This window comes from Dendropsophus ebraccatus, chromosome 8 (assembly GCF_027789765.1).
Source record: "Dendropsophus ebraccatus isolate aDenEbr1 chromosome 8, aDenEbr1.pat, whole genome shotgun sequence".
Taxonomy (NCBI): Eukaryota; Metazoa; Chordata; class Amphibia; order Anura; family Hylidae; genus Dendropsophus; species Dendropsophus ebraccatus.
In genome coordinates, this window is record NC_091461.1 from 31,590,751 (window position 1) to 31,612,593 (window position 21,843).

Consider the following 21,843-nt stretch of genomic DNA (forward strand, 5'->3'; position numbering starts at 1 on the left):
GGGGTTTTCCTGCCAAAGTATACTGATGAGATATCCAACTCGCTGATCGTTGGGGTAGCTGTTTGGCGCAAACAGCTTATCTGTATACTTTGGCTGCAAAATCCCTTTAATAGTTTTTCTTTACCATTTACTATTTGGCGTGATGGCGCTCTGCCTTCAAAACAGCGTCAATTCTTCTAAGTACACTTGCACAAGTCAGGGATTTTGTAGAAGTATAGTCAGGTGTATGATTAAACAATTATACCATAAACAAATGATAATGATCATCTTTTATTATATGCTTGATGAAACGTGGTCATTAACTGAAAAAGCGTTGCGCAGGTAGCTTAAAGAGGACCTGTCACCCCCGTTGCCGGGGTGACAGGCTCCCGACCCCCCGCTGGAGCACCCTATACTCACCTGATCCCGCCGGGTCCCGCTTCTTAAACCGGTCGGGTGACTGAGATATCCGTGCCCGAAGCCTAGCGCGCGTGCTCCTCAGATGAATCCATCACTCATAGAGAATGACAGGTGAGTCCGATGCTCTGTCATTCTCTATGAGCGTTGGACTCATCTGAGGAGCGCGCACGCCGGGCTTCGGGCGCTGATATCTCAGTCACCCGACCGGCTCAAGAAGCGGGACCCGGCGGGATCAGGTGAGTATAGGGTGCTCCAGCGGGGGGCCAGGAGCCTGTCACCCCGGCACGGGGGGTGACAGGTTCCCTTTAAAGCTGGGCAAAGAACTGGCCAAACTCTGCTGCAAAGACAAGTGAGCTGTAATTGGTTTCTGTGGGCAGTTTGCACCCTTTGATAAATCGGGGCCATCATGCCTACTTTCCCTCAAAATCGGAAGATGCATTTGGGTCTGAATTTCAGCAAACTAAGTTGTTGGAGATTTTGTAAGGATTAATGGTGTCGTCAATGCTGAGAAATGCAGGAAGATACTTATTCCTCAAGCAATATCATCAGGAAGGTGTTTGCCTGGCTCTAAATTTATTCGGCTGATGGTCAGAAGAAGCTGGTGCTCATGAATAACGAGGACTATTGAGCACATGCACATAATGCAGAGGACTAGTTATTGTCCTTGTTATTCAGGGGGATATTTCTGAATTATCTGCACAGAACAATGTAAGGGATAGATCATTCTGTTTAGCTTCTCTGTTACTAGGTTATGTTACCTTAGAGAGGGCAGCATAAACCTACTGACAGAGTATCTTTAAGAACTATTTTCAGTGTTATACAGAACAAGTAGTCCAGGAAGCGATGATATGGCCCTCACAGATCCCTGGTCTCTCATCATCCAGTCTGTGTGGGATTACATGTAGAGTTAAAAGAACATGAAGAAGCCGACATCCACAGAAGATCAGTGCTTACGATGTTTGGAATAACTCAATGGTATCCCTCTTTATCCTATATTATTTTAAATTAAAATTTTCTTTTTTATGCAAAAATGTATTAAAAAAAGGTTAATTAAAGTAATATTGAGCATCACACTATCACATCATTTAAATCACATAACAAAAGTAGAAGGAAAAGTTAATCTAAACTAATCTAACCTGTTCCAATGTCCCTTTTGTGCACAGGGTGCTGAGGATTAGGGTAAGTGTCCTACCTTCATCTTCTGCACCCTTCCCATGCAGTTAGTAGTATTAGGCTGGGTTCACACTACGTTTTTGCAATCCGTTTTTTTTCTTTATATGTGCAAAAAAACGGATGGAAAACCGGATGTACTTGTGAGCATCTATTTTTCCATTGACTTTCATTATAAGAAAAATAAATCAAAACGCATCAGTTTTTTTTACATACACAAAATAAGGTCAATTACATTTGTGTGTATGTTAAAAAAAACGGATGGGTTTTGATCTTTTTTTTTTTTTATAATGTTAGTCAATGGAAAAATGCATCAAAAACGGATGCACACAATTACAGCAGTTTTTCGGTCTGAAAACGGATTGCAAAAACGTAGTGTAAACCCAGTCTAATCTTGTGTCCAGTAAGGCTTTTTGGAGCACTGAAGGCGGGGTTACCGCCCCCAGAACACCGATCCGGCGCGACCCCGAGCGTCCTGCTCCAGTGATAAATATCAGAAGGGCTCAGGGGCAGTAGCCCTGCACCCAGTGCTCCAAATGGCCTTACTGGAAACAGGATTACACTACAAACTGCACAGGAACGGCGCCGAGGATAAAGGTATGAGACATACCTTCATCTTCAGCACCCAGTGGGCAATAGGGGGCCCTGCTGATAGTTCCCCTTTAAGTAAGCCATTCAACATCATTTGTTCATCAGCAACTTCTATAAACTTACGGGCAAGTTAGTAAAAACTTGAAATGTGCTTCTTAAAAAATTAATCAGATCCATTAGGTACCCGCTGGCTCTGCCATCCGGCTCGGCCATTGTCCAGTCGTAGTCCGCCAGCTGGACAAATTCATCAATTTTTTGGTTGAGTTTGGTGTAGATTTCCTCCTCGGCCGCATGCCTGGCATCCTGAACAGAACAACAACACGGGTTACAGTCTTGTCCATTACAATAAATCAAGTCGGCTTTTCTGCTACACTCCGGAGCTTCCCCGAGATGACAAATAGAAATTTGCTTTTAAATTTAGATCTACAATCTTGTAAGTCATTAGTGATGCCTCGAGGATAATCCATCAAAGTGTCACCGTTCCAGCAGTAACTCACTTACAGCCCAGTCTCCCGTCCATCCTTTACTGGGGAGCAAAACGCCCAAATTACCCAGCGGGTTATAGATCATTTATAAAAGCTTATTAATCAGAGAGACAGAGTTCTCTGCATGCAGGTGACATCTCCTTGAGGTGGGAAGAGTTACGTAAGGCTGTGTGCAGGCCGGCAGTCATAGGGGACGTGTATACCTCTAGTTACTTATACAGCCGGAATACATAAGGGGTCAGGTCGGCTCTAATTTTACAGTCTGAACCCAAATTACATACCCGCAAAAAGTTATAGGGGGAGATTTATCAGACATGTTGTAAAGTGAAACTGGCTCAGTTGCCCCTAGCAACCAATCAGATTCCACCTTTCATTTTCCAAAGAGTCTGTGAGGAATGAAAAGTGGAATCTGATTGGTTGCTAGGGGCAACTGAGCCAGTTTCACTTTACACCATGTTTGATAAATTCCCCCCCCCCCCCTTATCCGTATACAACCTCTTCTAAATCGCTGACCTTGAGATATGACAAGTGGTATATGTAAGACAGGCTTCCTTTATATGCACAGATACATCAGTACCCTAATTGGGTGCTAATGCATCATCTTACTCAGCACTGCTGTCCCAGTCCAGTCACAGGACCATAGGGACTTATGACAGATACAGCCTGGCTGGAAGTTGTGATATCTTAAAGGGGTACTCCAGAGAAAAACATATTTTCAAATCAACATAACCAAGAAAGTTATACAGATTTGTAAATTACTAATCTCTAGCACTTTCTGGCACCAGTGGATTTGTAAGAATTTTTTGTAAACTCCAGCTGAGAGAAAATATTTTAAAATCAACTGATACCAGAACGTTATGGTGCGTTTACACAGAGAGATTTATCTGACCGATTTTTTAAGCCAAAGCCAGGAACAGACTATAAACAGGTCATAAAGGAAAGGCTGAGATTTCTCTTCTTTTCAAATCCATTCCTGGCTTTGGCTTCAAAAATCTGTCTGGTAAATCTCTTTGTGTTAACGGACCTTCATACAGATTTGTGAATTGCATCTATTTAAAATAAAATTTAAATCTTCCAGTACTTATTCAGCTGCTGTTTGTTCTGCAGGAAGTGTCCAATGTGTGCTCTCTGCTGCCACCTGTGTACAGTACGTGAGAAGAACTGTCCAAAGCAGTGGCAAATCCCCATAGCATCTTCTGCAAACATCTTCTGCTCTGGACAGTTCTTCAAACGGGCAGAGATAGCAGCAGAGAGCACTGTCTCAGGCTGGAAAGAAAGCTCCACTTCCTGCAGGACATAAAGCAGCTGATAAGTACTGGAAGGCTTTTTTTTTTAAACAGAAGTCATTTACAAATCAGTATAACTTTCTGGCACCAGTTGATTTGAAAATATTTATTTTTCTCAGCTGGAGTGCACCTTTAAAAGGAGTGGTTGACCAAAAAATAAATTCTTTCAAATCAACTGGTGCCAGAGATTTGTAGTTTACTTCTATTACAAATATCTCCATTCTTTCAGTACTTATCAGCTGCTGTATGTCCTTCAGGAAGTGGCATTCTTTCCCATTTAGAAAGCAGAAGGTGTTTTCTATGGGGATTTGCTGCTGCTCTGGACAGTTCCTGAGATCGCCAGAGGTGGAAGCAAAGAGCACTGTCACACAGGAAAGAATACACCACTTCCTGCAGCGCATACAGCAGCTCATAAGTACCGGAAGACTTGACATTTTTTAATGGAAGTAAATTACAAATCTCTGGCACTTTCTGGTACCAGTTGATTTAATCATTAAGGATAATGATAACTAATAGAATTCAGGCTAATTCTAACTTTAGAAAAGTAAATAAACCAGATTGGCCTAATAGTTCACAGGTATAGAGCACCTGCTGGCCACATACTGTAACACTTTAGATGAAAATCTGTAACCAATCAGAGGAATCTGCATGACAAATCCACATCAAATTGGGCCAACTGTGTATGTGTAAGTAAATGAATAAATACATTTTAAAATCCACAGGTAATCTGCAGGTAAATCACAGCAAAATCTGCAAATCTGAGATTTATAAAGTATCATCTGCATCCACTATACTGTGATCCATGGCAGATTTTACCTGCTCATATGACTATGTGCCATGTGACCTTACCCTAAAGGTGACTAGTGCTAAACTGCAGAGCGCAGGCCCATTGTATTTTGTATACAAACAGAACTATTGACTGCATTGTGCCATCTCCTCCTGACATCCGCTAATGCACAGGAAACTAAACAAAGCCTAAAGTGCTGCTGTCACCCCATTACTCATCTGCTCTGCCTAGGACTGCAGCTTACAGGCAGCTGTGTGATATGGATGAAGGCCGGCATACAGTACATGGAGAAGTCATGACCACAAGTCCTTTTGGCCAATGAGAAAGCGCAAAGTGACCAATAACAGGATCATTCATGGCTGATGGAAACTGATCCTCCATACTACTGAGTTACAGACATGTCAAAAGCTTTGATTGGCTGGGGTCTGGGATCTGAGACCCCCCCCACCAAGCAAGGAGAAGCCCCCAGCTAAGTGCTTCTCCCTGGCTCTCTTCTCGCTGCCAGAGACTGATTCTATGGGAAGTCTATGAACAAGTCTCCTGCAGCAAGGACAGAGACAGGGAGTGAAGCAGTCAGTGGTGTGCTCCTTCCCTCTTGTTCGAGTGACTGGCAGAGGTTCTTTTGAGTTTTTTTTACATTTAAAATTTTATAGAAGGTGCCCATATAAGACATGGTCAGGCCCAAAACTGTTATGGAGAGTGCTACAATTTACTCATTTTTGTCTAATAGAAAAAGAAGATTGTCGACAGAAAAAGCCCCCTGGTCCATCTAGTCTGCCCTTTTAGTATTTCCCTTCTTATTATCTCAGGATAGATATATGTATACACCAGGCAGGTTTACACTCAGTTACTGTAGATTTACCTACCACATCTGCTGGAAGTTTGCATCTACTACTCTTTCAGTAAAGTAATATTTTCTCACGTTGCTTCTGTTCTTTCCCCAACTAACCTCTCACTGTGTCCTCTTCTTCTTGAGCTCAGTTTTTATTATTAAAAACACTTCCCTCCTGAACCTTATTTAGTCCTTTAACATATTTAAAGGGTTCAATCATGTCCCCCCTTTCCCTTCTTTCCTCCAGACTATACAGGTTCACATCCTTAAGTCTTTCCTGATATGTTTTATACCTGACATCCTCCACCTATTTTGTAGCCCGTCTTTAGATCTGTTCTATTTTATCACTATCCTTATCAATATCCTTTTAGATAATACCTTTGGCCAAGGGGTGTTGAGAGTAAAGAACCTCTTTAAGGGTGCGTTCACACCTACAGGATCTGCAGCAGATTTGATGGTGCAGATTTGATGCTGTGTTCAGTTATTTAAATGAAATCTGCTGCGGATCTGCTGCGGATCCGCTGCAGATCCGCAGCAGAAAATCAGCTGCGGATCCGGTAAGTGTGAACGTACCCTAAGGGTGCGTGCACACTACGCAATTGCCGCGTATAACCTGCGGCGTATCCTGTCGCTCGTCCCCGCACACGGCGGTGTGCATTTCCGCCCGTGCCATAGCCAGGTTATACGCGGCAATTCCGTAGTGTGCACGCACCCTAAAAGGGTATTCTCAGCTTATTGTGAGGGTCAGAGCTCCAGAATCTACCGATCCAGAGAACAGGGACAAAACCAACCTCAGAATAAATGGAGTGCTGCTTGGCCACCATGGCCTACACTCCATTAATTCTCTATGGGGCCACCACGTTTCCGAGCGCTGAACTCCATATTGTTCATCGTCCCCATAGAGGTTGAGTGGACGGGGATGACAAGCTAAGATGGAAATACGCCTTTAAGCCTTGCTTTGATGTGTCAGAGAGGATATGAGATGAATGTGTGGCATAAAACACTGTGGGACAGTCACTTTCTAGTCAAGGTTGTGTATTACCATAAACCTTACCTTGAAGGTGGACAGGCCGTAAAGTCTTGTGGTGTGCACAGTCTCGGGTGAAATATTTGTGATATTCGTAATAAAATCCTCCAGGTATTTACAGGCTTGTTCCAGGTGTGTGGTGTTTATGATGATCTGTACAAGCTACAAAGCAGAGAGGTAACAGGTATGTAGCGCGCTGTCGTCCCACCTGATTTTTAAGGCGGTATTGTTCTTTCAGACAGTACAGAAATATATGGCAATTGCTGTATTACAGGAAACGGCCCAGCTATATATATATAGCTCAGAGCAATGCTGGCAGACATACATAGCTTCCTTCACTGGAGGGAAAACACCAAGACCTCAGCAGGTTGATAATCAGTGTATGGGCTTGTTCAGACAGGTGTTTCCGCAGAGTTTGTTCTTGACCCACATTAAACAGAATGCAACCTCCCAGTAGATGCTGGGAACACTGGAGTCGTAAAGCTTTTATTGGTGGCGCTATGCGAGCTGGGACCCCTGCTGATCGCTAGAATAAAAGGGCCCCCCAAATCACATCACAGTCCCATTAAAGTCTATAGGAACAGCTTCAAAACTTGCTCTAAAAGCTTTAGAATTTTAGGTGTATGGCGGCAAAATTCTAGATATCCATCAGAGGTATAGGAAAATATAAATATAAACATGGATACGATCAGCTGCTCGATAAGAACTACAGTAATGTGACATCAAATGCATCAAAAGCGGCCACTACTGGGGAAATGTAGTATTGCATGGGGCCATTTATATGAATGGCTGGCACTAATTGCCATCTCACAAATACAAAAATGTCTGTGTGAACTAAGTCCTCTATCCCATGTGCATCTCAATCAACCGCACAGGTGATGTGCACTCTCAGTCTCTCAGGCTGCCACTAGCCCGTACATATGCATCAATATAAGGTATAAAGGTGCTGGAGTGCCGTATTAGTACCTAAAATACTGTTTACAATTCCTTGTCTTTTCAAAGTAGAAGAGAGGTAGACTCACGTTTCAGTTGCTGAAGTTTATCAGTTTTATTTCAAGAGTATTCGCATGATGGATTCGTACCGGTAGCTTGTGGGCTCTCTCGGGTGTGCATAGAAGGAGTAAGGGGTCCGCCCCGAAACGTCACCTCACGGCAGTAAGGAACGCCCACTCCGTTCTATGCACACCCGAGAGAGCCCACAAGCTACCGGTACGAATCCATCATGCAAATACTCTTGAAATAAAACTGATAAACTTCAGCAACTGAAAAGTGAGTCTACCTCTCTTCTACTTTGAAAAGACAAGGAATTGTAAACAGTATTTTACGTACTAATACGGCACTCCAGCGCCTTTATACCTTATATTGATGACTAATTGCCATCTGTCATAGCTACATCAAAGTTATAGGAAAATAGACATATTAGGCCCCGTTCCCACTGAGCAAAACTAGTGGAATTGTCCGCGGCGGAATGCCGTTAGCATCCCGCTCTTAATGGGAGTCTATGGGAGGTGCAAGCTCCTGCCCTGTCCGCGCTGAAGAATGAACATGTTCATTCTTCAGCGCGGACAGAGCAGGAGCGCGCACCTCCCATAGACTCCCATTATGAGCGGGAGGCTAACGGCATTCCGCCGTGGAATTCCGCTAGTTTTGCTCAGTGGGAACGGGGCCTAAGAACGGCTACGATCAGCTGCTCGACAAGAAATGAATATGACATGAAATGCTCGTTTCTCCATAGCGGCCACTACTGGGGAAATGTAGTATTGCATGGGGCCATTTAATTGAATGGCTGGCACTAAGTGCCATCTGTCATAGCTATACATCAAAGGTATAGGAAAATAGACATATAAGAATGGCTACGATCAGCTGCTCGACAAGAAATAATATGACATGAAATGCTTATTTCCCCATAGCGGCCACTACAGGGGAAATGTAGTATTGCATGGGGCCATTTATATGAATGGCTGTTAAAATTGACAGACTGGGTCTGCCACAGTACAACCTGCTGCTTGTTATAGGTGCTCAGTCCTGGCTTATTGGGGGGATACAGAGAATATGGAAAAGGGTTATCAAGACCAGACAAACCCTTTTAGAAGTATGGTTAATAAAAATTAAATTAAAATTCATGGTCTATTCTCAGGATGTCAGATTGGTGTAAGCACCCAGCACCCCTACTGATCAGCTGTTTGCCAGAGCCGCAGGGCCTGCATTTACAAATGGGTGAAAATGCCAACCCCAGACCTGAAGAAGAAGGGATTAGTGGAAGTAAAACACGCTTGTTGCCCAAAGCGACATAATGCCAATCTGCTACCTCCTGGCCTCCGCGTCAATACTTACTTCAGTCAGCCCTATATGAGGCTTTTTGATGAGGTTTTGCAAACCGCTGCTTAAGGTTCTTGTGAGAAGTAAGTTGGTGGATTTCCGGAGCAGATCATCAATCTCCGTCGAGCTGAAATCAATCATAAAAAAAAAATCAGACCTCTCATAGACGAGCGTCAGAAGTGAACTAAGGTGAAGTGTGAACCCGGAGAATCCAGTGGTATAGGTTTCTACAAGACGTCCTCTGTCTGCCGCCCCAAGTGTCAATCAGGACATTTCCTTCCACCTTAGGCGCCACTAAGAACAAACCTTTGACACTTACACTCCCAGCCGGTCTCACATGGGAATTATTACAAGGACAAAATATGCAAAAATCCCAGAATACGAATGAAAGTGTTTCTTTGTATGATGACTTATCTGTGACTCTATCAACAGCGGAAGGAAATAACCTTCACTTGGCACTTGGGTAGAGAAATTATTATACATATACCATCATATACCATTTCAATACAATAAGTATATCTGCTGCCTTATATGGCGGGAAAACATGAGAAAACATCTACTATACGTCATTACTGTGTGAATAGAATACGCTAATATAAGTATATAACTGCGCAAGCCATACAGTCAACTTAAAATAAAATATATATAATACAATGTAGCTATATTATACACACAGTCATTTTGCAACCCAAACCAGGAGTGGATTGAAAACATAGAAAGGCTCTGTTCACACACTGTTGAAATTGAGTGGATGGCCGCCATTTAATGGCAAATAACGGCCATTATTCTAAAACAACGGCCATTCTTTTAACCCCTTAGCGACCCATGATGTATCTGATACGTCATGGTGCCGCGCGGGGTGTTTAGAGAGGGGTCCCGCTGGGACCCCGCTCTGAACGGCGCTGATCCCGGCTGACATGTGCAGTCGGGCAGTGCCTCTATTAGCTGGCGCGGGTCCCGTTGCCGCTCCGGCTAATTAGGCCTCTAAGTGCAGCTGTCAAACCTGACAGCTGCACTTAGAGGCTTTCCTCCGTGCATCCCTGGTGTCTAGTGGGACGGATCTAGTGGGGGGGAAAATCCGTTCTTCTGCCCGTACCGGGCCTCAGCGTCGGAATGACGCTGATCCCAGCTCGGCAATAGATTGCTATGGCCTGCAGAAGGCCATAGCAATCTGTGACCGAACTAATCGATCTTCGCTGTGTATATACACAGCATTGATCTCTATGAGAGATCAGTGCTGTTTATATACAAGTCCCCCAGGGGGGCTTCTAGTTAAAGAAAAAATAAAATTAAAAATGTTTTTTTATTAATAAAAAATCCCCTCCCCCATTAAAAGTCCAAATCACCCCCCTTTTCCCATTTTATAAATATAAATAAATAAACAAATAAATAAACATATTTAGTATCGCCGCGCGCGTAATCGCCCAAACTATTAATTTATCACATTCCTGATCTCGCACGGTAAACGGCGTCAGCGCAAAAAAATTCCAAAGTGCAAAATTGCGCATTTTTGGTCACATCAAATCTAGAAAAAATTTAATAAAAAGTGATCAAAAAGTCGTATATGCGCAATCAAGGTACCGATAGAAAGAACACATCATGGCGCAAAAAATTACACCTGACACAGCCCCATAGACCAAAGGATAAAAGCGCTATAAGCCTGGGAATGGAGCGATTTTAAGGAACATATATTTGTTAACAATGGTTTGAATTTTTTACAGGCCATCAGATACAATATAAGTTATACATGTTACATATCGTTGTAATCGTAACTACTTGAGGAACATGCATAACAAGTCAGTTTTACCATAGGGCAAGCGGCGTAAATGCAAAACTCCCCGAAATCAAAACAAATTCCTTTTTTTTTTTTCAATTTGACAGCGCAAATTATTTTTTTTCCGGTTTCGCAGCATATGTTATGGAAAAATAATGCCTGTCATTGCAAAGTACAATTGGTTTTGCAAAAAATAAGCGCTCATATACGTCTCGAGGTGAAAAAATGCAAGCGCTATGGACTTTTAAACATAAAGTGGAAAAACGAAAATTGGCTTTGACCTTAAGGGGTTAAATTAATAGCAAAATACTGAGCACAAAATACTGTGTGGACACATAGCCCTAATATGGTAACTTTGCATTACTTTCCTGCATTTTTTTAAGTGCTGCAAAAAAAAAACAAAAAACAAACCTGCAGCGTGTGAACACAAGGGTTATAAATAGGGGAGTCTCCATGTAAATCTGCACATAGTGGGGTGTCCAGTTCATACTTTAGGAGCAGTATATAATTGTAGCCCTTCATAAAAAAGCTTATGGCCGGCTGACTTCAAAGCTGCAGGAATCTGGAATTTCCCAGCCACCTTGCTGTATATTCTGCACAGGTATTAACAGTACCCACGCAAATTGGTAGTTAAGTAACTATATCCATTTAAAAGTTCATGATCTCTCCACGAACCCAAAGAGCTGATTTGCTTTAGCTGCTGCTGCTTGGTATTGAGCGCCAATGTTTGGTTTGCTGATAACCAGTATACCTGACCCTGTCTAAATAAATACAGTATTATACTATGACTGCACCCTTGGTGCACCATCTTCCTAGGGTTGGGTTCACACTGCGTTTTTCCTATCCGTTTAATGTATACGTTTTATGAAAAAAACGGATGCAATTGTGTGCCATCCGTTGGGATCCGATTTTCCATTGACTTCCATTATAAAAAAAAACGGATTGAAACAGATATTAAAAGTTAAAAGTAACCAAATAAAAACGGATACGTTGAACAGATAGGAAAAAGGTAGCGTGAACCCAGTCTAAGCTACTTGCTAGTCCAGGTTGAGGTCTTGCTGTAACATTTCACAATAAAGTTTTCAGTATTTTACATAGTTTTGTGCTTTCTGACAATCTGACGCTACTTTCAGATCTCTCCTAAAGGTCATTCAATGAAAGACCCATGCAAACAAGGAATCATCTGCCCCGAAAGGCTGCATGTAAGTGCTGCCATCAAGTGTATATATGGAGTACTGCAGCTGGGGGCTTGTTAAAGGGTTAGATAGCGGCAATATATGGATTTTATGTTGATACAAGACAAAGTAAAGCCCCTATTCCACAGGCCGACTGTGAGGAGCAAACGAGCGCTGTCTGCGCTCTTTGCTCCTTGTTCTCCGCTCGCTGCCTCCGCTATTACGCGCGGCAGGAGCCAGCGTGTGAGTGTGTGGGGGGGGGGGGGGGGGGGGAGCTGCCCGGGTTATCGATAGATCATCCGGGCAGCCCATAGAGGATAGTGGTGGTCTGCTGCTGCTGCTCCTATTCCGCTGAGCAATGGCAGCAGATCGCTGCTATCACAGTCGTTTGTTTTTCAACACGGTTGAAAGACAAACGACTGCAACGATCAGCCGACATGAATGATTTCGGCTGATCGTTGCCTTCTATTCCACGGGACGATTATCGGACGAATATGGCTGTTATCGGCCGAATATGGCCGATAATCGTTCCGTGGAATAGGGCCTTAACACAAATATCTTCCATACAAACAGTTGCAATGGTTAGTGTAGCTGTAGGTGGTCAATAGTAAGTATTAAGGGGTAGGAAAAATATAATGGAGAGTCTACATGTGACAGTTCATACACGGCCTTGTGTAGTTCTTCAATGCAATGTTGGGGGGGCAGTTTAAGGGGTGTAAGAGATTGTGCTCTCTGTCTTGCTGCGTTACATGGGCTCCATAAACTTACATTACAATCTCCTGCAACTTCAAAGGAAGAGCAGTGAACCAAGGAGTGAAGCACTTAACTGGGCACTTCTCCCATCTATAGATTAGTGGGGAAGGGGCGGAAGTGGGTGGGTCTGAACACTCAGACAACGAATGAGCTAAATTTTCCTCCGTCTAACACTACTTTTTAACCCAGGAAAATCTTTACTAAAGTAAGGGGTCATCTTATATGCCGGGTGTCGTCTTAAAGGGTGGGTGCTGAAGAACTTCAGAACCGTTCTGGAGAATCTGCAGTTGCCACATTGGGTGGGGAGATCAAAAACAGCCGCATTCCCACTGTATGTGACAATCGTATGAAGGGCAGAGCAAGTTGCAGGCGTCCGGGGTATGGAAAAAAGACATACGATAGAGTGGCGCTGTGCCCAGAAAAACACATCTCTTTCACCCATCTGGCCCACGCTTGTATCCTACCGGCATTACTGTACCTCCTTCTCTGCCTCTTAGATCTCTCTGCTTTTTTTTTTTTTTTTACTAATTTTTGTATGGTGTGCGTTGGAAGAGGGGTATTCCAAACTCTCTATTTTAACTGGAAAAGTTGGGGGTCGTCTAATACGCCGGAAAATACGTTAAACATAAAAGTCAGCTAAGCCTGCTTATTATAGAATTGTAAAGTGCTAAGGAATCTGTTGGTGCCCTATAAATAAAAATTATTATTTTTAATATTATTAGTATTTTTCTGTATGTATGGAGTCCTTCCAACTCTCCCCTTCCCCCTAAAAAGAACTATCAGAGCAGAGAAGGAATGGGCAACTCCTGTTTTCCTAAGTCACTGCCAGGAGTAGTTTTCTCTCCTCTTCCCATTGGAAACACGTGAACACGTGAAGTGAAGTCAAGCCAAAGCATCTATGCGTAGGGGAGGAACTGTCTGACGATAGCTATAGAAGATGTGTGGTTACCTTCATACTGCACACTAGATCAGCTTCTGGCTTTTGCTCAAAACATTCAGCAATACTTCCCCTGACTGTATCTACCCTGCATGTGTGTTTCCAACCTTACAGGGGTACTCCTATCTCAGCTAATATAGTTATATTTGTAGGATTCATCCAGTACTGGCCGGATGATCTTTAGGGCCGCAGGGTTCTGATGTGGGCTCATCCGTGCGCACCCGCATCAGAACTCCCCACAGCACACTATGGAGCTAGCGGCCGGAGGGTTTTCTGCGGCAGCTATTCAATAAATAGCGGGTGCAGAAAACTGACATGTCAGTTGTTTGCAGCACCGCTAGGCATCCCGGCCAGAGCGTATACTATGTGTATAGGCTCCGGCCGGGATCCCATAAGCAGCAATGACAAGTATTTTTTTGTATAAATCACGGCCATTGTACAACGACCGTGGTTTTACGAAAATATACGTTGTGTGAACATAGCCTTAGACTGACCTTTGTAATGACATTTTAATGTGTATGTCTGCAAAAACTTCAAGTGTATTATAGATGTCAATCTAACCACTGCTCCTGTACTTAGAGAGTTGCAGCATGGTAACTTTTCCATGCTCCACATAAAACAAGCTGCAGGGGCTTCTGGGAAAGTAAAAAAAAATGTAATCTAAATTTTATTTTTTTCAAAGTGACTTTTTTTTTTCTTTTTTCCAATCCTGGACACCTTTCGGGTTACATCAGTTTTGAAAGATAATAATGTTAGTCCTTCTTCATTCTGTGGGGTACATAGCAGACAGAAACATTAGCTGTTCTCTGCATACACTGAACTGTGGTCTAACATGGCAAGTACCCAGTCTGTTATGAGATTGGGGTTTCTCACCATGTTGTGCATCTTATAAAACAGGGCAGTGTCTGTTCTAAACACTATTGGGGGTGCTGGGTGCTGCCCTTACGGTCCATGTTAATCGCCTTACCCATCTATATTAACGGCCTAAAACTACCCTACTAGTGACTATGGTGGATCCAATTCTGAGCATATACTGTCATTTTGAGGAATTTTAGATGCTTTTAAGTCCCATTAAATAATAGTTCACATTCAGAAATGGGCCCTATGTAATCACTAGTAGGCTACCTTCTTGTCCACTGAAGGTGGGCATGGTTTGGATATGCGACACTGGTGTGCCAACATACAGAGCAAATATACGGCCTATAACAAGTGTGAACTGACTTCAACCTCTCTAAGGATAGTGACAGCTGGAATGTGACGGGTCACCATGGCCTGGACCTTCACTTCATCACATAGCAGCCCCATCTTTACAGTGGCGTGTGGTGGTTGTGGTGGGCACACGTCACACCATTAGGCTGGTAACGCTTCATAATGGCTGTGCGTAGCTTTTTTCACTTGGACTCTAAACACTGGCGCGCCCCTCGTCTGGTTGTGACAACCTGTTAGCCAGTGGACTCTCGGCTGGTGTCCTGTGAGTAAATATTTACAGGTTAGGTCAAAAGGTGACTCGTTACTATGTGTAAATTGTCCCCGGGATCAATTAAGGATGTGTGAACTCCTCTCATTTACATTCATTAAGAGATAAGAGCTGGCAGATAAGCTGCAAGGAGGCTTCTGGCCGCTCTGTTTTCACGCTGGGCTCTCAAATGTTATTCTAACTGATTTAAACCGAGCCAGGTATAGAAAGACAATTACAGAAAATGCGTATCACAATGGAACAGGTTAATCTGCTCAGACTAAACAAACGCCATCTATTAACCGGCCGAGTGACGCAGGCTGGCTGGATAGGCTAAGGGCCCTATTACACTGGAGATTATCGTGCAAAAAAAAATCGGTAAATCGTTCGAATTTAAACAATAATCGTTCTGTGTAATAGCAGGCAACGATCGAAAAATCGTTCGTATGTCGTTGATTGTTGATTTAGATCTGAAGCTAAAATTATCGCTAATCGTTCGCTGTAATTACACATTCGTTCGCTCAAGTTCCGCATTTTTTCACTAATCGTTCAGTGTAATTCACATTGTATATTCTTTTGTTGGGATAATATGTAGTAAACAATCATAATAACTATTGTAGTAACGATTATCGTTCTGGGTAATATGGTGAACGATTTCAGATTAACGATAAACAATCTTGTTTGCGATTGTTTATGGTTAGTCGTTAATCGTTAAAAATCGCTCCGTGTAATAGGACCCTAACACTTTCCTACTAAATATGAAAAAAATGGCCGCCTGTAAATTACTTGGCTCAATTGTTTTAAGGGGGTTACCAAATTAATAAAATTGCTGCCGAATCAATACTAGTTGTGCTCGTTGCTGCAGTGATATAGTGCAGTGTCCCCTCAAACTACATCTTACACCAAGTCTGGAGAGCCACAGTTTGGGGGACACTGCCATAGTGCATCACCCATTCAAGTGAACAGGGCAAGGCTGCAGTACATTGCACTGTGGCTACTAAAAAGTATAGCAGTGCAGGAATGAGCGCTGGTAAACATTGAGGAGGTGAAAGTTTGTTTCCCTTTAAAACAGTCGATTGTCATGGGATCCCAGGAGTTGCACCCCTATCTGATGGCCAACAGTGTTTTAAGGCTAACGCCCCTATTACACAAAGCGATTGTCGTCCGTATTTGGACGGTTATTGACCATTACAGACGATAATAACTTTGTGTAATAAAAGGCAACGATCAGCCGATATGCACAATGTTGGCTGATCGTTGTCTTTTAAGGTCTTTCAATATGTTGAAAGACAACGATAGCAACAATCTGCTGTTGTAATAGGAGCGCGGCAGCAGACTGCTGATATCTCCTATGGCCTGGCCAAACAATCTGAAGCTCCCCGTGACCCCATTAATAGGGTGTATAAAGGATCAGTCGGCTGTAGCACAAACTGCTTAAAAAAAAAAATCAATGCTGACTATGATGTCAGAACTTATAGCTAGGGATGGTCCGAACCGAGTTTGGTTCGGGTTCGTGCGAACCGGAACCGTCGGTAATGATTCCCGCTGTCTGCCCGCTCCGTTGGGCGGGCGGATCAAGCGAGAGGACCGCCTGGAAAACTGGGATACAGCCATAGCCATAGGCTGTATCCCATTTTTCCAGGCGGTCCACCCACTGGATCCGCCCGCTGCACGGAGCGGGCAGACAGCGGGAATCAGATGCCGAGCGTTCGGGTTCATCCGAACCCGAACCTCGGCGGGTTCGGACCATCCCTACTTATAGCACTTTACAGCTTGCTGCAAATGGGGCTGCATAGCAACCATCAGGTCTGGGTACCCAGTGTGTACACAGTTCCACTTGCATGAGTATCAGAACTGAAACTTGTTTGTCGGCTCACTGGATCCATTGCCTGGCCATTTCATGTATATATGGATACGTCCACCTGAATTCACAACATGACATGAATACCTAAAAAATGACCCCCACCAGATATAGGCATTTACCTTCGATGAAGTGATTCCGAAAATTTAAGGCTTGCATAAATGAATTCTTTGACCTGCATATAAATCTGTGGGACGGACTGAGACATTGGAAGTTTCTTTGGAAAAGATACCTAGAAGAAAAGGGAAAAATATGCTCAAAAAGCAAATATATAACATCAAGCTCGATGCATTATTATTGTCATGTCTAATCGCTTCTTCTAGACTCCTACCAAAGTTCTATCAATCTAAAAAGGCGACAGCACAGGAATCTACAACTAACTGTACTGTTAGAGATGAGCGAAATGGGTTTGGGTTTGAGTCCATCCGAACCCTATCATTCGGCATTTGATTAGCTGGGGCTGCTGAAGTTGGATAAAGCACTAAGGTTGTCTGGAAAACATGGATACAGCCAATGACTATATCCATGTTTTCCACATAGCCTTAGGGCTTTATCCAACTTCAGTAGCCACCGCTAATCAAATGCCGAAAGTTCGGTTTCAGATGGACTCGAGCATGCTCCAGGTTCGCTCATCTCTATGTACTGTTCATTTAACATGTCACATGTATCACGGCCAATCTTCAAGTAACCGATCACAGATGTATCACATGTATCACGGCCAATCTTCAAGTAACCGATCACAGATGTATCACATGTATCACGGCCAATCTTCAAGTAACCGATCACAGATGTATCACATGTATAATGACCAATCTAATTTAACCGATCACAGATGTATCACATATAATGACCTAATGTTACCGATCATACACGTACGGTATTACGGGCAATCTTCATGTAACCGATCACACACGTACGGTATCACGGCCAATCTTCATGTAACCGATCACATTCGTACGGTATCATGGCCAATCTCCAGGTAACTGACCACGGTCAATCTCCTTGTAAATAATGTCACATGTTTCATGCCCAATCTTCATGTACCTGATGTCATGTGCATCACACCTAGTCTTAGTGTAGCTGATCTCCCATGCATCACACCTAGTCTTATGGTGCTTTTAGACGGAACGATTATCGTTCGAACTTGCACGATAACGATCGGATTCGAACGATAATCGTACGTGTAAACACTGCGAACGATCAAGCGACGAGAGATAAATCGTTCATTTTGATCTTTCAACATGTTCTTAAATTGTCGTTCGCAAAAAATTCGCAGATCGTTCCGTCTAAACAGTCGTTCACTGATTTATTGTGTGAGATAGCCTTAAGCGATCGCAAAAGATTTTTCTGTATGATGTATCGTTACGTCTAAATGCTGATTGTTATAAAAAACACATTGTTCATTCAACATCGTTAATCGTGCGATTGGGCGAATTATCGCTCCGTCTAAAAACACCATTAGTGTAGCTGATCTGCCATGTATCACGCATAGTCTCAGTGTAGCTGATCTCCCATGCATCACGCCTAGTCTCAGTGTAGCTGATCTCCCATGTATCATGCCTAGTCTTAGTGTAGCAGATCTCCCATGCATCACGCCTAGTCTCAGTGTAGCAGATCTCCCATGTATCACGCCTAGTCTCAGTGTAGCAGATCTCCCATGTATCACGCATAGTCTCAGTGTAGCTGATCTCCCATGTATCACGCCTAGTCTCAGTGTAGCTGATCTCCCATGCATCACGCCTAGTCTCAGTGTAGCTGATCTCCCATGCATCACGCCTAGTCTCAGTGTAGCAGATCTCCCATGTATCACGCCTAGTCTCAGTGTAGCTGATCTCCCATGTATCACGCCTAGTCTCAGTGTAGCTGATCTCCCATGCATCTCGCCTAGTCTCAGTGTAGCTGATCTCCCATGTATCACGCCTAGTCTCAGTGTAGCTGATCTCCCATGTATCACGCCTAGTCTCAGTGTAGCTGATCTCCCATGTATCACGCCTAGTCTCAGTGTAGCTGATCTCCCATGTATCACGCCTAGTCTTAGTGTAGCAGATCTTACATGTGTCATGCCTAGTCTTAATGTAGCTGATCTTGCATGTATCACTCCTAGCCTTGGTGTAGCTGATCATACATGTATCACGTCTAGTCTTATTGTAGCTGATCTCCCATATATCATACCTAGTCTTAGTGTATCTGATCTTACACATATCACACCTAGCCTTGGTGTAGCTGATCTCCCATGTATCACGCCTAGCCTTGGTGTAGCTGATCATACATGTATCATACCTACTCAAGCATCATCCTTGTTCTAAGCCAATGCTAGTTACTACTCCTCATGAAAATGTATCCTCCAGACACGCTAAATAAGAGATTGTGAAGAAAGTGTGCCACATAACAGAGGAGACCCCATCTGTCAGTCACCCTGAACAATACAGACACTCTACTTTCTCTGTAATAACACTATGTAAGCACTCTATACAGCATTACAAATGCCAGAAAACAAAAGATTGTATAAAGAAAAAAAACAAAAAAACAATGCAATGCTGCAACACCAAATATTTGCACCTCACATACTTTAGACTTGTACGCCGACATTTACAGTTTGTTGAAAGGAAAACAAATGGTGTCAATGGGCAAACATGAAGTCATCATAGCTGTAATTTCATCGCATTCACTCCATCAGACATCATCTTCACACGTAGAGGCCAATACACATCTAATTGCATGACAAATACACTGGATTTCCATAAAGGCCAGATAAAGACCCCAGGCCGACTGATACAATCTCTCCAACTCTTCACCTTAAAGTGACTTACTGTATAGTACTAGCTTATGCAACAGCATGTCAAACAAACCCCTATCAGGCTTACTTACCTTGTCACCTTCTGGATCTTGGAAAGGAAATTTGCTAATTACAGCCATGTACTCCTCTTCATTTGCTACAGGGATTGGGCTGTAGTTATCAGCTTCAAAAATATCCCTGAAGTTACAAAACCAATGGGTTAAAGATCCAGGTTAATGTATATCCTCGGCATTATCCCCCCCGGATGCCACTAATCTGTAAACTAAGCAAATACCTGGGCACTTTTAAAGGAACTTCTAGTTTAGGAACTTATTTTCAAATTCCCTACAAGAAAATTCTAAATACTGGTCCTCGAATATTTTATCCATTTATCTAATCTTGTTATGGGTATTATTGATTAACGGTATGTCGTTTTTTTTGGCCATTGTATGGTGGTGACATTTAGTTATTGTATGATGGCATTAGCCAGTAATGGTTTGGTTGTATATAACACTGTGACAGTATAGCGGTATTATTTAGTTACGGTAGGGTGGTATTATTCACTATCAGTTTGGTAACACTATGATGGTATTCCTTAGTAACAGTATGGTGGTATTATTTATTTACACCACAATGGTATTATTTAGCCACTGGCCAATGGCAACCTGCCCAAAAAGTCAAAAATTTTATTGTGAATGAGCAACTTTGTAAAAGTTCTGTAAATACACCGCGTTAATACTGAGAAGACTAAGGTATAAGGGGGTTAAAAGGGTTATCCAGGCTTAGAAAAACATGGCCGCTTTTTTCTAGAAACAGCACCACTTATGCCCTCAGTTTGGGTCCTGTTTTAGCAGCTCAGCTCTACTCAAGTAAATGGAGCTGAACTGCAATACCACAAACAACCTGGGGAAAGGAGTGGTGACTGATGGCTTAGCCATTGATAGTTTTAGTCTGCAGCCTGGAATAGGATGGCAGTCATAGGTCTCCTAGGGTTGTATCCATGTTTTCCAGTCAGACCTAGGACTGTATCCATCTTTTCCAGTCAGACCTAGGGCTGTATCCATCTTTTCCAGGCATTGTTAAAGGGGTTATCCGGCAAGGGAAAAGTTTTCGTTGATAGTTGCAAGTATATATAGAAAACAATAAAGAATCAATGCCCTCCTCTCCGCGCTCTCCTCATGTCCTCCTACAGGTCTCCGGGTGCCCTGCTAAATGATCCTGCCCTCAATTCTGAGACTGACTCGCCTCAGCAGTGACAGCTTGCTCAGCCAATGACTGACTGGGTTGGGAAAGCTCAGCAGCCAGTGATTGGCTGAGCGAGCGGTCACTGCTAAGGTGAGTCTGTCACAGAAGTAAGGGCAAGATCATTCAGCGGGGGATCTGGAGACCCGTAGGACCCGGGTAGTGCGGAAAGGGAAGAATTGATATTTTATTGTTTTCTATAAACTTGCAACAATATATAAAAACATTTCCCTTGCCGGATAATCCCTTCAATTAACGGCCGAAGGTTCTGGCTCGACCAAATTAAGAGTAAGTTCGCTCATCTCTAATACAATATCTCCTGCTGGTTAGGGGCAAAAGAGGGGTTGAATGCTGAGTGGTCTGGTGATTTACTCACCTTCCCAGGTTCTAGCAATCTGTCCTGCAGCATTAGCTTCCCTTTCTGTTCAGAACTGATCAGGGAGAGAGAAAACTGTTTGGCTCTTGAACGGCAGCACAGTTCTATGAAAGGAAGCTGGATGCTGTTAGCACATAGCACTCAGCTTCCTGTTATACCTTGCACTGAGCTAACACATTGCATCAGCGCATGTAAGGTACAGAGAGAGCTTTACAGCTATTGTTTTTTCTTGTAAAAAAGAGCATCTTAAAGAGTACTTGTTTTGAGGTGCTGAGACCATGATCGAATGTAAAAAGTACTGTGCTGGATACTCAATGGAAGTCAATACTATACTAAACTAATCCCCTCCCCTCCCCTGAGTATACTCAACATGACAATGAGTGGTTTTTGGATATATATTTATCAATTTGTGTAAAACAAAAACTGGGGTCATTTGCCTACAGCAACCAATCACAGCTCAGCTTTTATTTTACCAGAGCTTGCTAAGATATGAAAGTTGAGCTGTGAATGGCCGCTGTGGGCAAATGACACTAGTTTTTGTTTTACACGGATTGATGCATCTGGGCCTATGTAGTTATGGGTTCATTATGATGTCTG

At 43.1% G+C, this 21,843-nt stretch overlaps 1 protein-coding gene across 6 annotated transcripts in view; it reads right to left on the reverse strand.

Moving 5' to 3' along the window:
* EXOC6 (exocyst complex component 6) overlaps positions 1 to 21,843 on the reverse strand; it is a 213,150-nt gene that overhangs the window by 69,776 nt on the left and 121,531 nt on the right. For all 6 annotated transcript variants that reach the window (XM_069980107.1, XM_069980112.1, XM_069980109.1 and 3 more), the window contains 5 exons: positions 19,721 to 19,826; positions 16,975 to 17,084; positions 8,912 to 9,023; positions 6,605 to 6,739; positions 2,284 to 2,463 (listed from right to left, as the gene is read on the reverse strand). In XM_069980107.1, coding sequence (XP_069836208.1) covers positions 2,284 to 2,463; positions 6,605 to 6,739; positions 8,912 to 9,023; positions 16,975 to 17,084; positions 19,721 to 19,826 — 643 coding nt within the window. The remainder of the gene's footprint in view (positions 1 to 2,283; positions 2,464 to 6,604; positions 6,740 to 8,911; positions 9,024 to 16,974; positions 17,085 to 19,720; positions 19,827 to 21,843) is intronic.